The 21,792-nt window shown below is 34.6% G+C and overlaps 2 protein-coding genes across 6 annotated transcripts; both read left to right on the top strand.

Moving 5' to 3' along the window:
• The first annotated feature begins 5,850 nt into the window (after positions 1-5,850).
• Positions 5,851-16,328, top strand: LOC108453347 (ATPase family AAA domain-containing protein At1g05910-like). 5 transcript variants are annotated; one of them, XM_053027960.1, is made up of 11 exons: positions 5,851-6,113; positions 7,793-8,007; positions 9,113-9,214; positions 9,331-11,172; positions 11,257-11,445; positions 11,616-11,758; positions 12,006-12,251; positions 13,059-13,245; positions 14,570-14,635; positions 14,730-14,976; positions 15,849-16,328. In XM_053027960.1, exons 2-11 carry the CDS (start codon positions 7,963-7,965, stop codon positions 16,229-16,231), a joined length of 3,450 nt encoding a protein of 1,149 aa, XP_052883920.1. In that variant the 5' UTR covers positions 5,851-6,113; positions 7,793-7,962; the 3' UTR covers positions 16,232-16,328. The 5 variants fall into 5 exon arrangements, with proteins under 5 accessions (XP_052883920.1, XP_017606887.1, XP_052883919.1 ...); XM_017751398.2 differs by having other exon boundaries at positions 7,731-8,007; XM_053027959.1 differs by having other exon boundaries at positions 7,725-8,007; positions 15,852-16,328.
• Positions 16,329-18,737: 2,409 nt separating this feature from the next.
• LOC108451140 (calcium-dependent protein kinase 24-like) lies at positions 18,738-21,424 on the top strand. The gene is made up of 8 exons (XM_017748869.2): positions 18,738-19,570; positions 19,651-19,774; positions 19,913-20,056; positions 20,130-20,282; positions 20,359-20,474; positions 20,554-20,721; positions 20,794-21,018; positions 21,093-21,424. Exons 1-8 carry the CDS (start codon positions 19,037-19,039, stop codon positions 21,231-21,233), a joined length of 1,605 nt encoding a protein of 534 aa, XP_017604358.1. The 5' UTR covers positions 18,738-19,036; the 3' UTR covers positions 21,234-21,424.
• Positions 21,425-21,792: the final 368 nt, after the last annotated feature.

Here is a 21,792-nt window from a genome sequence, read left to right as displayed (position 1 = left end):
ACAGATTCAGAATGATTTTGAAATCCCCTATTCTGATTTGAGAAAATCATTTAAAATTGTACAAAAATATTTATGTGTTATTGTAACGCCCCCGTACCCGAGACCGTCACCAGAGTCGAGTACGAGGTGTTACTAAACTTAATTCATTAATTAAACAGCTTAAACAATTTATTTTAGAATTTCTAGACAAGCAGGCTAACTGTGTCACAGTAGCTTAAAAATTCATATCTCGAGTTTCGAAACTCGAAATTAAGATTCGTAAATTTTCCATGAAATTAGACTCATATATCTATCTACTAATTTTGTTCTAGAATTTTTTGTTGAGCTAATTAGTACAGTTTATTAATTAAAGTCTCCCCTATTTTAGGGTTTGACTACTCAGACCCCTGTGTATTACGAATCAAATATCTCTCTGTACAGATTTTCAATGAATATGAAGTTTGTTTCTCATAAAACTAGACTCAATAAGGAATCTATAAATATAAAACATGACTTCTAATTATTTTTGTACAATTTATGATGAATTTTTAAATTCAGAATAGGGGATTTAAAGACCACTCAAACCCTGTTCCACCAAAACTTAAATATCTCATAAAATATAACTCATTTACCTGTTTTGTTCCATCCATATGAAAATAGACTCATCAAACTTAGATTTCATCACTTATTCATCCTTTAATTCCATTTCTAATATTTTTAGTGATTTTTCAAATTCATGTCACAGCTGCTGTCTGATTCTGTTTTGTGGCCAATTTTACCTTTCCAAGGATTTTCATGGTTTAGTTAAGGCATAAAGCATACATGTTATCATATATAAACTTGATTAGCCATTCCAATAGTTAATCATTTACACACCCTTTTCTTACCAAACCATAACCATATCATATGATCATTTACACAAAGTGAGTATATTGCTATACATGCCACACTCAAAATATACAAGCCATTTTACCAATTTAGGTCTTCGGATAGTGTGAACGAGCCTTCGACCTATCCTGATTCTCAAGCCGGCTTGTCAAAACTACAATGAAGGAAAAAGAGGGAGTAAGCATAAATGCTTAGTAAGTTCACATGCAAACAACAAGTAACATGATCAATCCAACATAAACATCATTAAGACACTCATATCAAAAGAATACTTACTATCTTACCACAATTTTGTCTTACCAAGTTCTCAACCAAGGATTAAACTCATACCTGTCCATTTTCACTTCTTCAACACATTCATCATCGAATCACTTTCGTTTTAAGTATTCTCCATATTCTCTTAGGATTCTCTCGTTGAACACATCAGAATATAATTTTGGATACGCGGATAGTGTGCACGTAAGTGCTATACTCATAACTGAACAAGCTCAATAGCTTTTGAAATCTATGTAGCCAAGCTACCATGTAACCCGCCCATAAACGAACTCGGACTCAACTCAACGAGCTCGGGCGTTCGCATCCATAAGTGAACTTGGACTCAACTCAACGAGCTCGGATGCCTAGTTACATCTCACGAACTCGGACTCAACTCAACGACTTCAGAACTCAACCATCCTAGTGACATGTCACTTGTACCCTAATCTATTCCCAAGGTTCAAACGGGATTCTTTTCAATTACACATTTTGATTGCCTTCTTTGAAATGTAGAAACCGATACTTGCTAACATCTCATACTTATCAAGTTGTTCACATAATTTGCATATCACCAAATAATAATTCACAAAACATCATATTTCATGATAATAAGTATCATGTCATATAAATAACATTAAATCACTTAAAATAAAAATTATGTTACTTTATTTACACATGAACTTACCTATATAAAAAATATTAGCAATCGAGCCTATTCCTCGTAAACTTTGTTTTTCCCTCGATCACAACTTGAATCTTGTTTCTCTTGATCTATAATACCAAATTAATTTATTTAATACATACATTCATCAAAACAGCCCCTAGTACGAAATTTGGCAAAATTATCATTTTGCCCCTAGACTTTTACATATTTGCACTTTTGCCCCAAGGCTCGTAAATTAAACCTCATCCTATTTTCTTATGTTTTATGACATGCTGATCATTTTTCCCTTCTATGGCAACATCAAATTCACACTCTAACATGTACTTATGAATATTAGGTATTTTTACCGATTAAGCCCTTTTACTCGTTTTCACTTATAACCGAGTAGCACAAGTTTTCTAGCATAATTTAAAACCTCATCTTCTATCATAAAACACCAAAATACACAAATTTCACCTATGAGTATTTTTCCAAATATGAACCCTAGGTTGAATTATTGCTAGCATAAGCTAAATCGAGCTACCAGGATTTCAAAAACATAAAAATCATTAAAAACGGGCATAGAAATTGCTTACAATCAAGGCTTAAAAGTGTTGAAACCCTAGCTATGGTGCAGAGCAAAATTTGGCAGCAACTTATGGAAAAGATGATCATTTTTGTGTTACTTTTCCCATTTTATTTCATTTAATATCCAAATGACCAAAATGCCCTTCCTTAGTAAACTTTCAAAAATTTCATCTATGTCCAATTTTTGTCCATAAACTTAGAAATTAGTCAAATTTCTATTTAAGACCTCCTCATTAATATTCCAAAGCAATTTCAAACTAAAACTTCTAGAATGCAAGTTTTGCAAATTATTCGATTTAGTCCCTAATTTCAACTTAAGCACTTTATGCATAGAATTTCGTCATGAAATTTTCACACAATCATGCAATCATATCACAAACCTTAAAATAATTATAAAATAATTATTTCTATCTCAGATTTGTGGTCACAAAACCACTATTCCGATTAGGCCCTAGTTCGGGATATTACAATTATAATTTATATGCTTAGAATTTTTAATGAGTCTATTTTCAAGAGAAATAGACGGGAACATCATCTGAGTCCTATATCATGAGATAATTAGTTTTTAGTGAAGAGGGATTGGAACTGTCAAACAATTGAAAAAGGGGAACTTTAAAGAATAAACTATACTTATTGGCTAGACCAAAAATCATGAAAATTTTATGGTAAAAATATATGTGAGTCTAGTTTTAGGGAAAATTAGTGAATCTTAATTTGGAGTTCCGTAGCTCCAGATATAAATAATTTAGTAACTATGACTCGAGAAAATAGCTTGATTGGGATATAAGTAAAAGTGCAAATAGGGTTGTATTACCTTGAGAAGCAAGTTGATAAATTGCTTATTATTTTCATAAAGTCTTATTAAGCTATAAAGCTTACCCTCTTCTTTCCATTTCTTTAGTGCTGTCAGGTTAGCTCGGGATTGGAGATCGTCAGAGGTAGCATCACACTATCAAGCTCTCACCTTTGGAGCATTGATACATATGTTAGCGTCTTCAAGTGAGTGGCATGTATAGGGGCCCAGTTTTATGATATGAGTTATTGTGGTTAGCCAAATGTATTGGCTTATATTGAGTTATTTGTATATGGCCATGAAGTGTGACTCTTATTGATTATGGTTTGTGAACTTATCTATCCATGCTATGTTCTAATGCTTGTGATGTGATTATGCTTGTTGGCCATATATAGTTAGTGTTATGAATTATGTGCATGATGAATGCTTTATGACCAATCGAAATGGTCATGGCCATGAATTAAATGTATAATATAGAAATAAGATGACGATTATGAAAATTTGGTAAAAGTGGTCATTAAATGACTAGGCTAATGAATAGGTATTGCTGTGTCTTGACTTGATATTATATGAATATGTGAAATGTGTGAGCGATAACATGTTAATGTAATGAATGTGTCTTAATATGGGATGCTAAATCATTAAAATGATGTCATGATATGTGTCATTGGTGGGTATAAAGATGTGAAGGATTAAGGGTAACAAAAAGGCTTGGAACACGGCCATGTATCTCAACCGTGTAGGGGACATGGCCTTTGCACACAGGCGTGTGGCTTGGCCATGTGGTTTAATTTAGTCGCTGGCGTCATAGTCAGAGAGTTACATGGCCAAAGAACACGGGCATGTCGAAGGCACACAGGAGTGTTCCTGAGTGTGACTTTGTGTCATGGGAAAATTTTCTAAGTTTTCCTGAAACTTCTCAAAGTTCTCGGTTTAGTCCCGAATCAATCCCGACGTATGTTTTGGGCTTCGTAGACCCAAATAAGGGACGACATGCACGTGTTTGAGAAGTTTTGAATTAAAAGAAATTTTATGGCCTGGTTTTTTGCAAGTATGTGTATGTTTAAGTCAGGTAAATGCTTCGTACCTTGTCCCGGCGTCAGACACGGGTAAGAGGTGTTACACAGATCATATCCTTAACATAGACTTATCAGAGTACGCCACAAAGGCCAAACAAAATATGCCACAAAGGCAATATACAGAATACGCCACAAAGGCTATCAGAGTACGCTACAAAAGCAACATATTGAATATGCCACTAAGGCTATCAGAGTACGCCACAAAGGAAATATACATAATACGCAGCTAAGGCTATCAAAGTATACCACAAAAGCAACAAACAAAATATGCCACTAAGGCTATCAGAGTACGCCACAAAGGCAACATACAAAATATGCCACTTAGGTTATCAGGGTATGCCACAAAGGCAACATACAAAATATGCCACAAAGCCAATAGAATGCCACCCAAGCACCCCAAGTGAACTGCCTTGTTTGCGATATGGATTTGCTTAAACTCACAATCTCGTGAGGTTTGCCCATCATGGCCCCGGGTCATTATAGGTAATAAATTTCTCAAATCTATATTGATCAGGCACATTTTAGATGCCCCTAAGTCTTGATAAAATCTTTCATTTAAAAGTACCAATAAAGCCAAAAGTATCTCTATTCTAAATTCTAAACTCAGATATTGGTTGATGATTGTCCTATGAAGCACTAACCAAGTCTTTAAAAGTCTCATGCAACTTCCACCCTTGGAAAAACCTAAAAGGCCTATTGGAATCCCAATTTACCACTTTATCAATAGTCAACTAAGTGGTCTATGATTTGATTTCATGTGATGCATATAGAAGACGATCAAATCTTATAAATAATCATCGTATGTAGTTCAATCAATCCTTTCATACACCTCGTTACGATTCCAAGTCAACCTTCAACTCTTGTAACCCAAATATTTTTAAATTTTGAAAGGCTAAGTTGATCACCAAGCACTATAATGAGAAAATTGAAACATTGAAAATGTTTTTTCTTTTTTTTTTATTAAAAAAATTAAAACCTAAAATCTTCTCGTTATGGTAACTTTACCCAAATTTCTCAGTTGCTGTTAGTGGTTCTCTTCCCATCAAATATAACCACCATTTACGGATATCATTCTCTCCCTTTCGTTCACCCTTCAATTTTATTGTACGATACGAAGTAGAAGTTCTGGCCAAGATTCACCATAAGTAATTCTCTTTTGGATAAAATTTAAGATTTAATCCCTGTATTTTAAAAAGTTAGAAATCAATTATTCCAATTATTTTGATTTAAAAATTCCAATTTTATTATTTAAATTATAAGTATTATTTTTGTCAAAATTTATCATATATAATTGAGGAAAACAAATATATTAGGTTGTCAGATTTTTCAAAAATTACCAACTGAATTAAAATATATAAATTGAAAAAATAAGAAGTCTTTTTATTCTGGGCATGCCGGAGGTGAACAATTGAGACAATTGTTCCGATTTTTACATCACAGGGGGTGGTAGATACTTTCCCAAGTGCAAAACTAATTATTATTATTAGCCAAACTCCACAGAATAAAACCACCGTCTTAGCGACGTCGTAAGAAGAAACGGAACACTTTTGCCTACGTGGCCAATTTTAATTGGCTGTTTGACTTTGTAACAGAAAAATTTCATAAACAAATTTTTTATCCGTGTCAGACAGGGACCTACTTTTTAAACTAATGGGTCCCGTTTAGGGGAAATAAGAAGTTGGGCAGGAGACTCACTGAGTCGAAACGAACATGGAGTGAACTCGTTTTCCCTTTCTAGGTTTTTGTTTATATACTTTGGAGTTTAAGGTTTGAGCTCTCATTCAAAGTCCTCGAGGTTTTTAATCCCTTGTTTTTCTCACACTTTCTCGCGTTTTCTCTTCTATGTTCGAGCCTTTCATCAGCTCTTCCTAGCTAGATCTCTGATTCGGTAATCCCTTTTCCGCCTTTAATTTCCTTTTCTCTCTGTTGTTAAAAACTAAATTATTTTTATGCTTCAACTTAAATAGAAAATGTCGATAGTAATTCGTTTTTATTAGTAAATTTGAAGATTCTTTTTTTTTCCTTGTTTTATGTTTGTTTTATTTAGGATTTTGCATTTCGCATTTACTTGCATTTTCTCAATATTTTCCGCGGTTCTGTATGTGTGTGTGTGTGTCTATATATCGTACATATATCATGCAACTGCATGTGCAAGTTGCTTTGTTTACTTTTAATCAATTTGTTAGTTTGTTGGTTCAATGTGAATATTTTCGAAGCAACAACTCTAATAATTTGGAATTACCTGAGATATTTGCTTTGTTTGGTATGATCCTTTTCTCCTTGTTCTAATTAGTGTTGGGTTTCAATTTGTTATAACTGAAAGATTTCTGTTTCTCTAGGTTAGTTTTGACCTTTTTCTGGGAAAGTGAACACTGAAGATTTTATTTAGGCCTTGTTTGCAACTTAATTGACTGTGGATAAAATTGTTCATGTGCTGTACCTTGAGCTGTTCACGAAAATTTTGCATCTTAAACATGGAAATTGGATTTCATTATGTTAATTGGAGCATGTTATTGTTGAAGTTTCTAAAAACAAATGGAGCAGGAAAACTTTCAAAAATAAGATCTTGAAGGATTGAAACCCGTTTCTTTATTCTGCATTACAGCCACGCTGATCTCTGTGTGGAGAAAGAATTGGATTTGTTTTAGTCAAATCTATCTTCTTTGTTTAGACTTTGAATGTATTTTGAAAGGAGAGAAGTGTTAAATGCGCTCAAGCATATAAGGTCAGAAAGTGACAACAAGCCATTTTTCTCTTTCTATTAAAGATGCCTTTATGAAAGTCTGGTTCTTTGCACTGTCTGTATACTGTTCTTCTAATCTTTAGTTCCTTGTCTAAGAAGTTCCTTTGCCTCTAGTAAATATCATTGGTCCCCAAACTCAATATGCTCCAAAGCAAATGTGTAACTACTAACAGGAAGTAGTATGAGTTCTAGAAGAGATGCTTTTACCATCCCATGATCTTTTTCATCAGACTTTTAGATTTTCTTTCTTAACATTTAAAACAAAGATGTTGATGGATAATTTCATTGAATTTTCTTGTTACTCTGTTTATATAGCATCTGAAAGTCTTCTTAATGTGCAGTGTCTAACACGAATCTGCATTGTCAGCATGCTTGATTGATAAACATATACTGAGAACTAAGAATGTTCTTCAAAATGGAATGATGATCTCGTCCATACAGAGCATTTTTGCTTGCATTTAGCTTAAAAAGATGGCATATTAACTTTAAAATATTCTGGTCTTGTAATCTACTATGTAACAAAGGTTCCTGTTTCTAGGTAGGTAGGGACATCAAAATTGCTCATGTTTATTGAGATTATTCTTGGAAAAGTATATTATTTATTGATAGTTGTCTAGAATCATGTGCTATTAACAATTCAATTTAAGTTGGATAAATGAAAAGTTATACATGCATGAAAATTTAGGTAAAGCAATTTGGAATCTCTTCTTCTTATCATGGCTATTGCTTTTTTTTTATTTTTTTTTTCTCTTCAAGGTATAGCTACTTTTGAATATTTATGGAAGAATACAGTCATCAAAGCTAGTGTTTGCCAATGTATTCAGAAAGATCTGGTCAAGGAGATGGGCCAGTTTCTGGGCCTGTGCGCACTAGTGATAGGCTCAGGAGAAGGCCAAAAGTGTATGGCCGCACATATTTGTATTACACTCCAACCATCATTCGGACTAAGAAAAGCAAGACAAAGACAAGGACAGCAGCTTCTCGCATTGCTAAAATGTTGAGCTCGGGGGATCGGTCTGTTCGGACTTCAAAAAACAAGGCAACTCTCAGACTCTTATCTACTATTTATACCATTTTGACAGTCTTTTACACAGTTTGAGGGAGAATTCTTACCTGATGCCATTTGAATCTTTTTCGCCCATGTGATTATAGCATTTTTTTGAAGTATATTGCATATATTAAAGCTTTGATGTGTTTGTGGCTTTTGCCATACTTCCTTTTGCTCTTTGCTTCTTGAAAAGCTGCTGCGAAGAAAATGTAAAAATTAACAAGTTGAATCATAATTTTAACATGACAACTTATTAAAAGTAGACACCAAGATAACATAATTTGTCTATAAGAAAGTAAGATCTTGCATTTTGTTATCTAAAGAAATAAAAAAAAAAATCATTTATTTTTCTTGAAAATTATTGTTTAATTTCATATCCAAATATGCCTTTTGCTTTAGAAAGAATAAGCAGCCGCCAAAAAGAGTTTTTGGTGATTTTCTGCTGCCATTATTAAAGCTAAGGAATGTATGAGCGGATGCTTTTATTTAGTACTGAAAACGGGTTCATTTGTTTCCTAATACTGTATTTGCAAAAGACTATCAACAAGCACTTATTTGAAATGCTTAGGGTTGCAGCTTGTTGAGAGACTATTTAAAATTGGAATGACGTATTTCATCTTTGTGCCATATATATATAACCTACTGCTGTTATCTCAACCTTTGACTGCTTTCAAGGTGTGTACTTCTCTTGAACCTAGGATGGTCAGTGCATTGTTGAGGTGAACATAGTAAACTTTTTACTGGTGCTCCAACTATATTCCTAACCTGGCATAGAGCTTTTTATGTTATTAGTATGAATGCATGCATTCATTCTTTTTTGACACTTGTACATTAATTTTGTGAGGGGTATCATGTTACACTCATTACAAGTTCGTTGTTCTGCAGTTTTTTAGATCAAGTTATAGGCTCCGTTTTCTCGGTTATCTCAGGCATTCCTATTTGAGATTATGTTTCATGTTGGTTTTCTTGAATAAGTTGCATCTTTGTATGCTTCTTGTAATACCGTCTCTTCTTTTGAAGCTAATTGTATCAAATGATTCATTTTGTTAGTGATGTCTTGTGTTCCGAATCTGATTAATTTTTTATCTTGTTGCAGTCAGGCGCACCCAATCTTCGGCGTTCATCTAGAAAGAGGAGAGTTTCTGTGAGCCTTAACAATTTTACTGATAGTTCTGGTTCAGGGGATGAAGACATGATGGTACCTTCCAAGCATGCAAATTTTTTGGAATTCAATTACTTTTCTCAGATTTGATGCCATCGTATTCACATCACAGAAATGTATTCTGTTTCAATTTCTTGCTATTTTTTTTTCAGAGATCTTCATATCAGCCTTTGAGTAACCGTGTTGGTAACACTGTAAGTCAAGATGAGTCTCCTTCTCCCAAACGCAAAAAGACCATGGAGACTACAGAAACTCCTCGGCGTGAAGGATTGCGCCCTCGTCGTTCAAAAGCAGTTGCAGTTAAGCGGATAAATTTGGATTATCATGCTGAGCAAGAGACTTCGGAGGAGAAAGTTGGTGAAGATGAAACTGAAAATGGGAATGATTTAGATGATGATGCTGCAGATGATGGTCAAAATGAGAGTGAGGGTGATGCTGAAGATGAGGGTGATGGAGAGGCTGAGGGTGAGGGTGAAAATGAAGGAGAGGATGATGATGATGATGAAGAGGGTGAAGAAGAGCAGGAAGGAAGGAGGCGGTATGATCTTCGAAATCGTGCTGATGTACGCAGGCTTTCCATGAATGAGAGCAAGCAAAGAGCCAGATCTCCACGGAGGGTTTTACATCAAGGAATGGGAACTAAGGTCAGTAGGGATGTTAGGAAGGGTGGTTCACGAGTTCATAAGCGTCATCGTCTAACAAGAACAGAGGACTCTGATGATTCTCTTCTTGTGGATGAGCTGGATCAGGGCCCTGCTATTCCTTGGGGCCGGGGTGGAAGCAAATCAGGACAACCTTGGCTTTTTGGAGGTCTAGACATGCATGGGACAGCAGCATGGGGATTAAATGTTGCTGCATCCGGTTGGGGTCATCAAAGTGATGCTTTTGCTACATTGACTTCTGGGATTCAGACTGCTGGACCAAGCTCTAAAGGAGGGGCAGATATTCAACCCTTACAGATTGATGAAAGTGTAAGCTTTGATGAAATAGGTGGGCTTTCTGAATATATTGATGCTTTGAAGGAAATGGTTTTCTTCCCCTTGTTGTATCCAGATTTCTTTGCAAGTTATCACATCACCCCACCTAGGGGTGTCCTGTTGTGTGGTCCTCCTGGCACTGGTAAGACACTAATCGCCAGAGCATTAGCATGTGCTGCTTCAAAGGCAGGGCAGAAAGTCAGTTTTTACATGCGAAAGGGTGCTGATGTGCTTAGCAAGTGGGTTGGTGAGGCTGAAAGACAATTGAAACTTCTTTTTGAAGAGGCACAAAGGAATCAACCTTCCATCATTTTCTTTGATGAGATAGATGGGCTTGCTCCTGTAAGGTCTAGTAAACAAGAGCAGATTCACAATTCTATTGTGTCCACTTTGCTTGCTCTCATGGATGGTCTTGATTCCCGTGGGCAAGTTGTTTTGATTGGAGCAACCAACAGGATTGATGCTATTGATGGTGCCTTAAGACGCCCTGGGCGATTCGATCGTGAATTCAACTTTCCTTTGCCTGGTTGTGAAGCACGTGCTGAAATATTAGATATTCACACTCGGAAGTGGAAGCAACCTCCTTCTAAGGAACTTAAAATGGAACTTGCAGCTAGCTGTGTGGGATATTGTGGTGCAGATTTGAAAGCCCTATGCACTGAAGCTGCCATTTGTGCTTTCCGTGAAAAATACCCTCAAGTGTACACAAGTGATGACAAATTTCTGATAGATGTTGACTCAGTAAAGGTTGAAAAGTATCACTTTATAGGGGCCATGTCGACAATTACTCCTGCTGCTCACAGAGGTTCCATTGTGCAATCTAGACCGTTGTCTTTGGTGGTTGCACCATGCCTGCAAAGACATCTCCAAAATGTCATGAATTATATATCTGACATATTTCCTCCCCTAACAGTGTCATCTGAGTTGACCAAGCTATCTATGCTCTCATATGGATCTGCAATTCCTCTTGTTTATAGGCCTCGGCTTCTGCTTTGTGGTGGTGATGGTTTTGGCCTGGTAAATATTTTGCATCCACTTGATTTTAGTAACTGTAAATATCGAAGCTAAAAACTGAATATACTTACTGATCTAGTTCTACAGGATCATCTTGGACCTGCAGTTTTGCATGAGCTTGAGAAATTTCCTGTACATTCTCTTGGTCTTCCATCTCTGCTTTCGGATCCTAGTGCAAAGACTCCAGAGGAAGCATTGGTGCATATATTTGGTGAAGCAAGAAGGGCAACACCATCTATACTCTATATACCTCAGTTTAATCTATGGTGGGATACTGTGAGTGCTTCCTTTCATTGAATGACTTTTCATATCTGATACTAATTAAATATTAATTCAAGTGGGTGCACTTATTCAAAGGTTTATTTTTTGTTTTTGGATACTTCTGATTTACTTTGTTAGTATATTTCTGTAAAACACTTCTGAATTCAATGTATTTGGTGTTGCAGGCACATGAACAGCTAAGGGCTGTTTTGCTCACTCTTTTAGAAGAGTTGCCTTCAGACTTACCTATATTGTTGCTTGGAACATCCTCCATTTCACTTGCCGAATTTGATGGGAATCCATATTCAATATTTCCTCAGCGTAGTGTGTATGTCTAATTAGCCCTTAAAGTAACCTCTTATGCATTTGTACCATTTTTTTTCTGCTTTTTGGGTATAACTTTTACCATTGGGAATGAGCCATTAAAGTAACCTCTTATGCATCAACTCCTCTGGTGATATTACTGTATTGCCTTTACTTTATCCCATAGCTAAATCAGCATACGTGTTTATTTACTTATATTTTTATTGATTAAAACTTAGTTGAACAGTCCTGTATTTAATTTTTATTGCCAGCTATCAAGTGGACAAACCATCAACTGAAGACAGATCTTTGTTTTTTGACCATTTAATTGAAGCTGCTATGTCAGTATTGTTGGAGTTTGTGACCAAAAGGCCCAAGGAATCAGTATCTCTTCCTGAACTTCCCAAAGTGCCAAAAGTGGCAAGTGGACCAAAGGTCTCAGAATTGAAGGCCAAAGTAGAAGCTGAGCAACATGCTCTTCGCCGGTTACGGATGTGCCTTAGAGATGTTTGCAATCGGTAAGGTTACATGGTCCTATCAGAAACTATTACATTTCACATTATACTCTATAACTTAGGCCTACAGTCTTTTTTTTGTCCCTCTACCCTTTCAGCTTCCTTTCTATCACTTTCCCTTGTTAAGCATATTTCAATTGATTTGTTGGGAGTTTAGGACATTAGCTGAGGGAACTGGAACTCTGGTTTTAATGTTGAGTTAGAATTTCTCAAATGGAAAAGCTATAACTAAGATTGGAAGAAGATCTAAAGGTTCCAAAGAAATATTCGATGTAATTCTGTAGAATTGTTCTGTTGGGTGACCTTGAGAGAAATTGTGTTTTAAAGAAAATAAAAGAATTGTGAAACAATTCGAAACCATGAGAATAGAAGAAAAGAGAGAATTGACATGCAATAAATTTGGTTTTTGTATCACTCCATTCAGTGTGGTTTTTGGCTCCTTCATATATCTTTGTTAGATCTTTCTAAGATGATTCAGAAATTTGTTTTGGCTCATAAGATCTCCTTATTTGCTTGTGATTTTATATTAACTTACACTTGTTTGCCCCCCCCCCCCCTCTTCCCCTTTATTTTTTCCTGCTTTATCTCACAAGTTGATAGAGTTGAGAAAACCTCAGTATTTCGAAGATGACTTCTAGCAGGGGCTTGTATGTTTTAATTTGTTGTTGACTGTTCTTATTGTTATAAGCCTATGTAACCAATATATTTAGGCCTTGATCATGAACGAAAATGGGGTTATTTGGTTTTTGATTTTTTGCTTCTTATTAAATAGTTATTAAGCCTTTTAGATAATGGTTGATCATGTTGCAGGATATTGTATGATAAAAGATTTAGTGCCTTTCATTATCCAGTCACTGACGAGGATGCCCCAAACTACCACTCAATAATCCAGAACCCTATGGACATTGCTACATTATTGCAGCGGGTTGACTCTGGGCAATATCTTACTTGTTCATCTTTTCTGCAAGATGTTGACCTGGTTGTAGCCAATGCAAAGGTGTGGGTCTGTCAAATTCTAGATGCGATCTATTCCAAGTTCCATTCTTTTTTACACTTAGTTGAGCATTTACCTTGCTACTAATGGATGGTGCATTGGGCATTGTTTGGAGGGAAAACATTTTCACATGTATCATAGGAAAGAATAGGGGAAATTTGCTCGCTTAGTTTTTATGATATACTAGATAGATGCCTAGGGCTAAAAATTGTAGGATTTTAGAGTTTATTGTTATATTTAGGGGTCAAGTTGATTGGAACTTAAGGGAAAAAAGAGTGGCTGGCTGCAAGTAAAGAGATTTGGAAGAATTTTTTGCAGCAGCAAGTTTGTGGGTTTGGAACTGGTTTTAGTGCCCAATCCAATGAGAGTAATAAATTTGTGGATTGAGGGTATCTGAAGTAGTTAATAGAATGGGTAGGATCTAGGATTGAGTAGCGACACCTGACAGTGAAAATGGAGCTCCTACTCTCAAGAAGGAAGAAAGAAGAAAGGGAGCATGAGATATTTGTTGACATCAAAGCCTGAAGAACCCAACCTATACAACCCCAATAGGTTTACAATTTGTTACATGACAGTATCTACTAATTATGTAAAACAACCAATTCAGACACCAAGAAAATAAACTTTAAACCCTCTAAAATGCTATAATAATCTAAACTTGCCTCTGAGTAACATGACTAAGCAAAGGATAGAGGAATTGAGAAGTGTTCTTCTGACCATTGACAAAATGAGTCTGAATCCTAAAATATAAAATCCTAATTTCTAAGTAAAATATTGACTGTTGTATTCTTGTAGTCATCTTTCACGTTTACTTGAATATTAGATATTATTTTCATGCTACTTCAAGAGATAACTTGGAAGTTCTGTTTTATTGCTGGATATAGACCATAAATGAATCTTCTACTGATGCCAGGGCTGGAATTTTTTGACTAATCTTCCTGTATATAACATGAACTACTGTGAGCTTCAGTAGTATATTTTTCCACTTGATGGGTGTGTGTGGAAGGCAACATACTTGAAAAATATTCATTAATAGGCTATATGTTTGTGTTGAATGCTTTGGGTTTTAGCACTGTGTTTTTTTTTTTTTTTTTGTGTGTGTGTGCGTGTGTGTGTTTCCCCCATTGTTCACTTTTCATTTAATCATCACAAATTTACCAAAAAAACTTGATTATCTGAATGGAAACTAATGTTTTAGCAATCTAAAGTCCAAGTCTGAAAATGTGTCAAAAGACTAATGGACATCATGTGTGTTATCTTGTTCTTCTCTTGTTCCTGCCTTTCCACCTTTCCGATGCCTGATTTGCTTTGCTTTCTTTAATTGCAGGCTTATAACGGAGATGATTATAATGGTTCTAGAATTGTTAGTAGAGCTTATGAACTACGGGATTCAGTACGTCTACTCGTTCATTTGCTCTTGAATTTTATTCTCATTATTGGGGCTCATCTTTTTCATTCTTTGCATAACATTTAAAATATTTTTTCAGGTACATGGTATGCTGTCTCAGATGGACCCTTCACTGGTTGCTTATTGTGACAAAATTGCTGCCCAAGGGGGTCCAGCAAATATGCCGGATGGCATATGTGTGTCTACTCTCCCCTCAGTACCTGTAGTGCAGCAGGGAACCATCACTCGAGCAAGTGCCCGACTTCGAAATGTCCAGCCAGAGGCCAATCTTCAAAGTTATGAGGCTTTGAAAAGGCCAAAAAAGAACGCTGATACTGCCCTTTCAGGTATTTTAATGTCTGTTATGTGTGTATACATAGATTAGCTTTGCCAGCTCTAACGTGGTGTTATGATGAGGTGGGTTTTAGGCTTTAGTTCATAACGTAAATCTATTACTAGGAATCAGATGGCATCCGATACCTGGATAGGCATATGCATTTTTATTTGAAGGGGCTTTTCCCTCCGAAAAGTTCTACTCAACCTTAATTCTCATTATTTTTGAAGTCATATCTTGGAATCAGTTAGGAGTGGGAGTGTACCCATCGACTGGCTCTCAAAGCAGCTGTGTCAAGGACATATTATTAGTATTGTTTTAGTTGGTGATTTCGTTCTTTTAGTGGGAATTTTGCTTGCTGATTAATGTATTGTAAAAGTTGAAGGTTTTGATTTATCCTATCATGGAAAGCAGCTAGCAGTATTTTAGAAATCTAAACTCATCATCCCATTCCATACTCTAATTCTATGAAGTGTTGAATATGTTATTTTCACTCTTAGAATTCCTCCATCCAAAAGAGTATGATTTGTGTAAACTTATGTTACCTCGACTCTTTTATGTTCTTTTATCATATGCGGTATATATTTTGGACATGAGTATAAGAGTATGATCATCTGAACATATTGAAGCAATTTTTTTGAGCATACTCGTGTTGGACATATCAATTTTTTACGCATGTCCTTGTTCAGTGAACATAAATGAAAACCATCCTTTTAAACAGACATCAGCATTGATAAAGAAAATTATTATCAAATTGTAGTTTCTTCGATCATCCTAGATTTTCTGCAGCATCTGTCACATTTGTATCACTGTTGATTCATTTCAATTTTTCATCGGAAGTGTTGCGATTGCTTGACTTGACTTGTCATTTAATTTGTCCTGCAGAAGACAAATTACGGAACGCGGATTCAATACAAACAAAGCTGGCATCTCAAACCCTAGAGGCGAATGAGAAATGCGAGAGGCTGGAGTCTAGTTTCGGAGATGGAAACCAGCAAGAAACTTGTACAGAATGGTGTGATGTAATTGATGGGAGTGGATCTAAGGAGGCTAGAATGTTGGGTGGCGAGTTTTCTAAGCAAGTAGAAACTGTAAAGCAACTGTTTGTGGAGCGTACGGAAAACTACGGGATTCCGGAGCTTGAGAGATTGTACAGTTTTATTATGAAAGGCATTTTTGAAAGTAGGGAGAAAGGAGTCGGAGATGATCCCAAGCCTTCAATTTTGAAGTTTTTAATACAATTTGCAGAGGACGAGGCAAATTTCTGATCTCATTTGTCCTCTTCACATGTTTTTATTTTTAATAGGTAGGCTGTTGTCAAGTCGGAATTTTCTCTTTTCAATTCATATTAGTGAGTGGAAGCAATCTCTCTGTCTCAAGCCTGATATAAAATATATATGAATATCCTCATCATACTCTGCAGTTAAGCAAAATAATGCGATATATGGTTAAATTGTTAAATATTAATCGTATAAAAAATTTACATAATGATATAAAGTTAATTTTTAAGTGGATTCCCCTTTAAATATATACATTCTTGAATACGTCCATATTTGGGGGTGTTTGAAGTTGAATTTTGGGCATCCTGGATAGTTTAGGTATTTTAATTGTAGGTATTTTAATTGATCGGGTCTATGATCACTTGAGAATCTAGATTGATAGTCTTGAGGCTACTAAGGTTATTCGGAAGAGTAATAGGGAAGGATTTAAGTGGACCTTTATAAGGAGGGTTTTTCACTTATTATCACAGTTTGATCATTGGAGTATTTTAGGGGATAATCAAGAAATTAATAGTCTGGTCAAGCTGGCACATGGGGAAGCCATGAATTACGAATTTATGAAGTTTCCCCACTCGAGAAACGGACTATCTTTTGTAATTTGTATTTGTTTTAATTTTTATTATCACAAAAAAAAAAAGTATTAAATTATATTTTAATTATTAAAATGGGGAGCTGGGTATTTGTTGTAATCTGTGTTTGTTTTAAATTTTATTATAAAAAAGGAAAAATATAGTAAATTTTAAAAAGTTAAAAGATATGGTTATTAATATTATCATAATCATTAAAACATCAATTGTTGGTAATGATATAATAGAAAGATATTGTGAGATGTAATATAATAATTTGAAACAAAATTGAAGTCCCTAATCTAGTTCTTTAACAACTAATGTGGGAAACATTCTACCAAGCCTTGGAGGAGGCGCTTCAAAGATACAAAATCCGTAAGCAGTTGATGTCAAACTTCATTTCGCCAACTAACCTGCAGCAGAATTCTTGTTTATTTTCTTTTCTTTTTCTCTTTCATAACGCTAGACATTACTAGTAAAATAAATCGATAATAAACTGATCGCTGCTTCTTTTTAAAGTGCTGAAAATAACTTAATTTTTGGATTAGATGAACATAAGTAAGAGTTATATATCAGAGCCAAGTCTGAGTAAGAAATAAAATTATAGTATTAATCTCAGATTTTAAAAACCCACACAACACATATATAATTTTAGCTAAAGCTACTTAAATTTAGCAACTTGTACCTACTTATTATTATTATTATTATTACTATTTTTTTTGGATCTAGTTAGTACATAAACTTAAAAATTGTAAGTCAAGTTGGTACTTTTTATTGGTACCTGACTAATACCGTAGGAGTGAAGTCAGGAATATTTTTAGGAAGGGTCGAAATTAAATTGTAATTTTTACGATAGTATTTGTAATTTCATAATTTTAATAGCTTATATCTTTATAATATTTAAAAGATTAAATCAAATTTTTATCATTTTTAGGGGGTCAACGAGTAATTTTACCTTTACTAATTTAAAATTTTAAAAATCTTAAGGGGGTCAAGCCCTACCAATCCCCCTAGATTCGTCCTTGAATACTATTAGATTTTAGGTTGGAAGCCAATAGAATGTTGACACATGTCATAAAAATAATAAAAAATTCTTGAAAATTTTAAAGAATTAAAAATAAGAATTATTATTTTTATATATTTTGCATGCATAAATCATAATCAACCTGAACATAATGTTGTCTGAATTCATTTGAACTTGAACTTGGACAATTGTTTATCCAAATTCATTCTGAATGTTCTTTTAGTAATTTTTATTTTTATAATTTTTAAAAAATAATACAATTTTTAAAAATAAACTCATATATTTTATAAAATTTTATAAAATATTTTTAGAATTTCTTTTAAATAAAAAACAACCTTTAGAAAACAAATTCATTATTGAAGTCGAACAAACTAAATTAATATACAAAATCAATACAAATCACACATTCATGATACAAGTGAAAAACAAAATGATGTAATAAATATATTTATAAAAATTGATATAAGAATTAAATGAGATTTTAGTTAAAAAGGTAATATTATTAAAAGTCATGGTGTCTTAAATTCTAATCCATAATGTGGTTGTATTCTTATTTTTTTATATAAAAGATAAAAATATTTTTAAAATAATGTACAATAATATTTTAATTATTATTTAATTGAGTTGGTGCTTAGTTTATTCGTTACACTATCTCAATAGTATAGATACTTAAAACTAATTTTTTTAATACAATAATTACTTCTCTTTCAAAAAGAAAATGTTTACCAAAATTTGGAAATGGTTATAGACATATAATGAGTGGATATGTATAACAGCAAACAGCACATGCATTGAATTTGTTGCTACAAGTAGTAGAGACTAACATCTAAAAAAGGAAAAGAATTCCAAAATTTGGATGTATTGAAAACCATAATCCACCATCTTTTAAACTGTCCTAAGAAAATGTCGGGGACAAATCTAACAAAAGCCATTAACTTTCTTCTCAATTTCTTTCTACTTCTCTAATCATTTTAATTTTTTTTTTTAAAAAAAACCCAAATTTAGTGGGTTTTTTTTTTCTTTGCAATTTGTTAGGGTTTACAATTTTCCTTCTAAAATATTTTTTTTAAAAAAAAAAAATTATATTTCTTTCCCGGGATGTTTATGATTCAAAGATGAAACCAAACCAAACATAATAAAAACGATTGCCACGGTTCTCATTGCCGTCGTCGCCGCCATCACTGCAGCCGCCGTCTTCGTCCAATGGGAAGTTGCATATCGGCACCAAGAAAGCTAGTAGGTATAATATCAAAGAGATGCGAGTATAGATACAAAGCGAAAGGGAAGGCGAAAGCAAAAGCTGCACGTTTTTGTCAGGATGGTAATACGGGGAAATGTATAAACCTACGCACTAGGGTTTTGAAGGAATCATCGGGATACAACATCTTGGGAAGATACAAGATGGGAAAAGAGTTGGGCAGAGGCGAGTTTGGGATCACCAACGAATGTTTCGACATAAGAACGGGAGAAGCTTACGCTTGCAAGAAGATATCCAAAGCCAAGCTGCGGACGGAGATCGACGTGGAAGACGTTCGGAGAGAAGTTGAGATCATGAAACATTTGCCTAAGCACCCAAATATTGTGGCCTTTAGGGAAGCTTTTGAAGATAAAGAAGCTGTTTATCTTGTAATGGAGCTTTGCCATGGCGGTGAACTTTTTGATAGAATCGTCGCTAAAGGTCATTATACGGAACGAGCCGCCGCTAAAGTTGTAAAAACCATTTTGGAGATTATAAAGGTAATGATTTAATATATATAATTTCATGAAAAATAGGAAATTATCTTAGAAACATGAGATTAACTTATAAATATATGCAGGTCTGCCATGACCACGGAGTCATACATAGGGATTTGAAGCCAGAGAATTTCTTGCTAGCAGATGGAGGTGAAACTGCCCCAATTAAAGCAATTGACTTTGGCCTATCTACATTCTATAAACCCGGTGAGCTTATGTGAACCTAAAAGGGATAATTTCATGAATGCCCCCTGTATCTTGGGGGTTGTTCTATTGTTGACCTTTGACCACCTATGAGTAATTTTCCCCTTTTAACAAAATTAAGAAAATGAATGGAATTGGCAGGTCAGCTATTCAGTGACATTGTTGGGAGTCCTTATTATATGGCTCCCGAGGTTTTAAGAAGAAACTATGGGAAAGAAGTTGATATTTGGAGTGCTGGTGTTATCCTCTATATCATGCTTTGTGGAGTTCCTCCCTTCTGGGCTGGTTGGTAAATTTTAATTCTAGGATACTGTATTTGACATGGTATTGTTGCTAAGAGTTTGAAAGGGAATTGCAGACACTGAGGAAGGCATAGCGCAAGCAATAATAAGAGGAAAAATAGACTTTGGAAGGGATCCTTGGCCTAAAGTTTCTACTGAAGCACAGGATATTGTTAAGAGAATGCTTGATCCCAATCCTCAATGCCGGATGGCCGTTCACCAGGTCCTCGGTACGTTGTCTTATGTTACATCCATTTAATTATCTGTAAATAAAAATGTAAAATGGGCATGTTTTGTTATATGAAGAACATCCATGGATTCAAAACTTGGAAAATGGTCGAAATGTTGATCTTGGAGAAAACGTGTGTACAAGGATTAAGCAATTCTCGTTGATGAATAAGTTCAAGAAGGAAGTTCTTAGGGTAAGACCCTCCCTACCTCTATGTTTTAATATGCTGCTCTCTTGATGCAAAAATTGTGTTTAGAGGTAAAAACTTGCAGGTGGTAGCAGACAACTTGCCGAATGAACAAATCGATTCAATTACAGAGATGTTCCATATGATGGACAAGGATGAAGATGGACAATTATCGTTGGAGGAGCTTAAAGATGGACTTCAAAAGCTTGGACATTCTGTTGATCATCCTGAGGTTCAAATGTTGATGCAAGCAGTAAGTTCTTTTTTAATGGATAATAATAATAATAATATTGGAATATTATTTACATTAAAATGGTGTACGTAGGCGGACATGGATGGCAATGGAACACTGAGCTGTGATGAGTTTATAATAATGGCGGTTCACCTGAAAAGGATCGGCAACGACGAGCATTTGCGTGAAGCATTTAATGTGTTCGACAAGAACCAAAGTGGTTACATCGAATTTGAAGAACTGGAACAAGCTTTGCTCCATGACAACCTTCATCCTCACCTTATCCAGAACATCATGGTCGAAATCGACAAAGATAAGGTACCTTTTCCCTTCCACTCATCGCCACCTTTACTCACTTTCTCATTAACAACAATTAATGTTTGATTTTGTAGGATGGCAAAATCAGTTACGCGGAGTTTAAGACAATGATGCTAACAGGGATGGACTGGAAAATGGCTTCTCGACAATATTCCAGAGCTTTGCTAAATGCTGTCAGCACCAAAATTTTAAGACAATCAGGCCAATTAAAATGATAAATACAAGTGGATTTTTTCTTCATGCATTCCTCCCGCTCCAACACAATTAATCTCAAACTCTATTCTGTAATTATACATAAGATTTTACTACAATTTTTTATTTTCTTTTAAATTTTTCCACAAAATGATAAGAGGAATATTGTACATCCGAAAATTGTAAGAAATTATATATATATATATATATTATATTCTATTATATTACAAGCTACAACAATATTTAAGAAAACATTCCAACGTCACACGTTTATATTTGTGACAAGTGAGTATCCCATTTGAATGATACTTCAACATTTTTATATTAAAATAATTGTGTTGCATCTAATAATTAGGTTGGGCTTAATCAAAATTTTAGACCCATTTGTTAGGTCCGAGCTTAGTTCAGCTCAAAAAATGGGTTTAAACTTTTGTCCAAGTTCGGTCCGGATAAAATGCTAAAATTCGGGCCTGGTTTGCCTATATTAATTTTTTATAAAATATATATAATACATCAAAATTACTAAAAACATTAAAATAAATATTTCCCAACAAATTGAAAATAAATTAAAAATATATATAT

The sequence above is a fragment of the Gossypium arboreum genome, chromosome 5 (assembly GCF_025698485.1).
Source record: "Gossypium arboreum isolate Shixiya-1 chromosome 5, ASM2569848v2, whole genome shotgun sequence".
NCBI lineage: Eukaryota > Viridiplantae > Streptophyta > Magnoliopsida > Malvales > Malvaceae > Gossypium > Gossypium arboreum.
This window is presented reverse-complemented; position numbering and strand designations above follow the sequence as displayed.

Excerpts from the sequence above, each read along its gene's own strand:
- LOC108453347 (XM_017751398.2), top strand. The coding sequence starts at position 7,783 with ATGTATTCAGAAAGATCTGGTCAAGGAGATGGGCCAGTTTCTGGGCCT. Across the intron at positions 9,215-9,330 it reads CAGGGGATGAAGACATGATG|AGATCTTCATATCAGCCTTT; the intron begins GTACCTTCCAAG and ends TTTTTTTTTCAG. Across the intron at positions 11,173-11,256 it reads GTGGTGATGGTTTTGGCCTG|GATCATCTTGGACCTGCAGT; the intron begins GTAAATATTTTG and ends CTAGTTCTACAG.
- LOC108451140 (XM_017748869.2), top strand. The coding sequence starts at position 19,037 with ATGGGAAGTTGCATATCGGCACCAAGAAAGCTAGTAGGTATAATATCA. Across the intron at positions 19,571-19,650 it reads CCATTTTGGAGATTATAAAG|GTCTGCCATGACCACGGAGT; the intron begins GTAATGATTTAA and ends AAATATATGCAG. Across the intron at positions 20,475-20,553 it reads TCAAGAAGGAAGTTCTTAGG|GTGGTAGCAGACAACTTGCC; the intron begins GTAAGACCCTCC and ends AAAAACTTGCAG.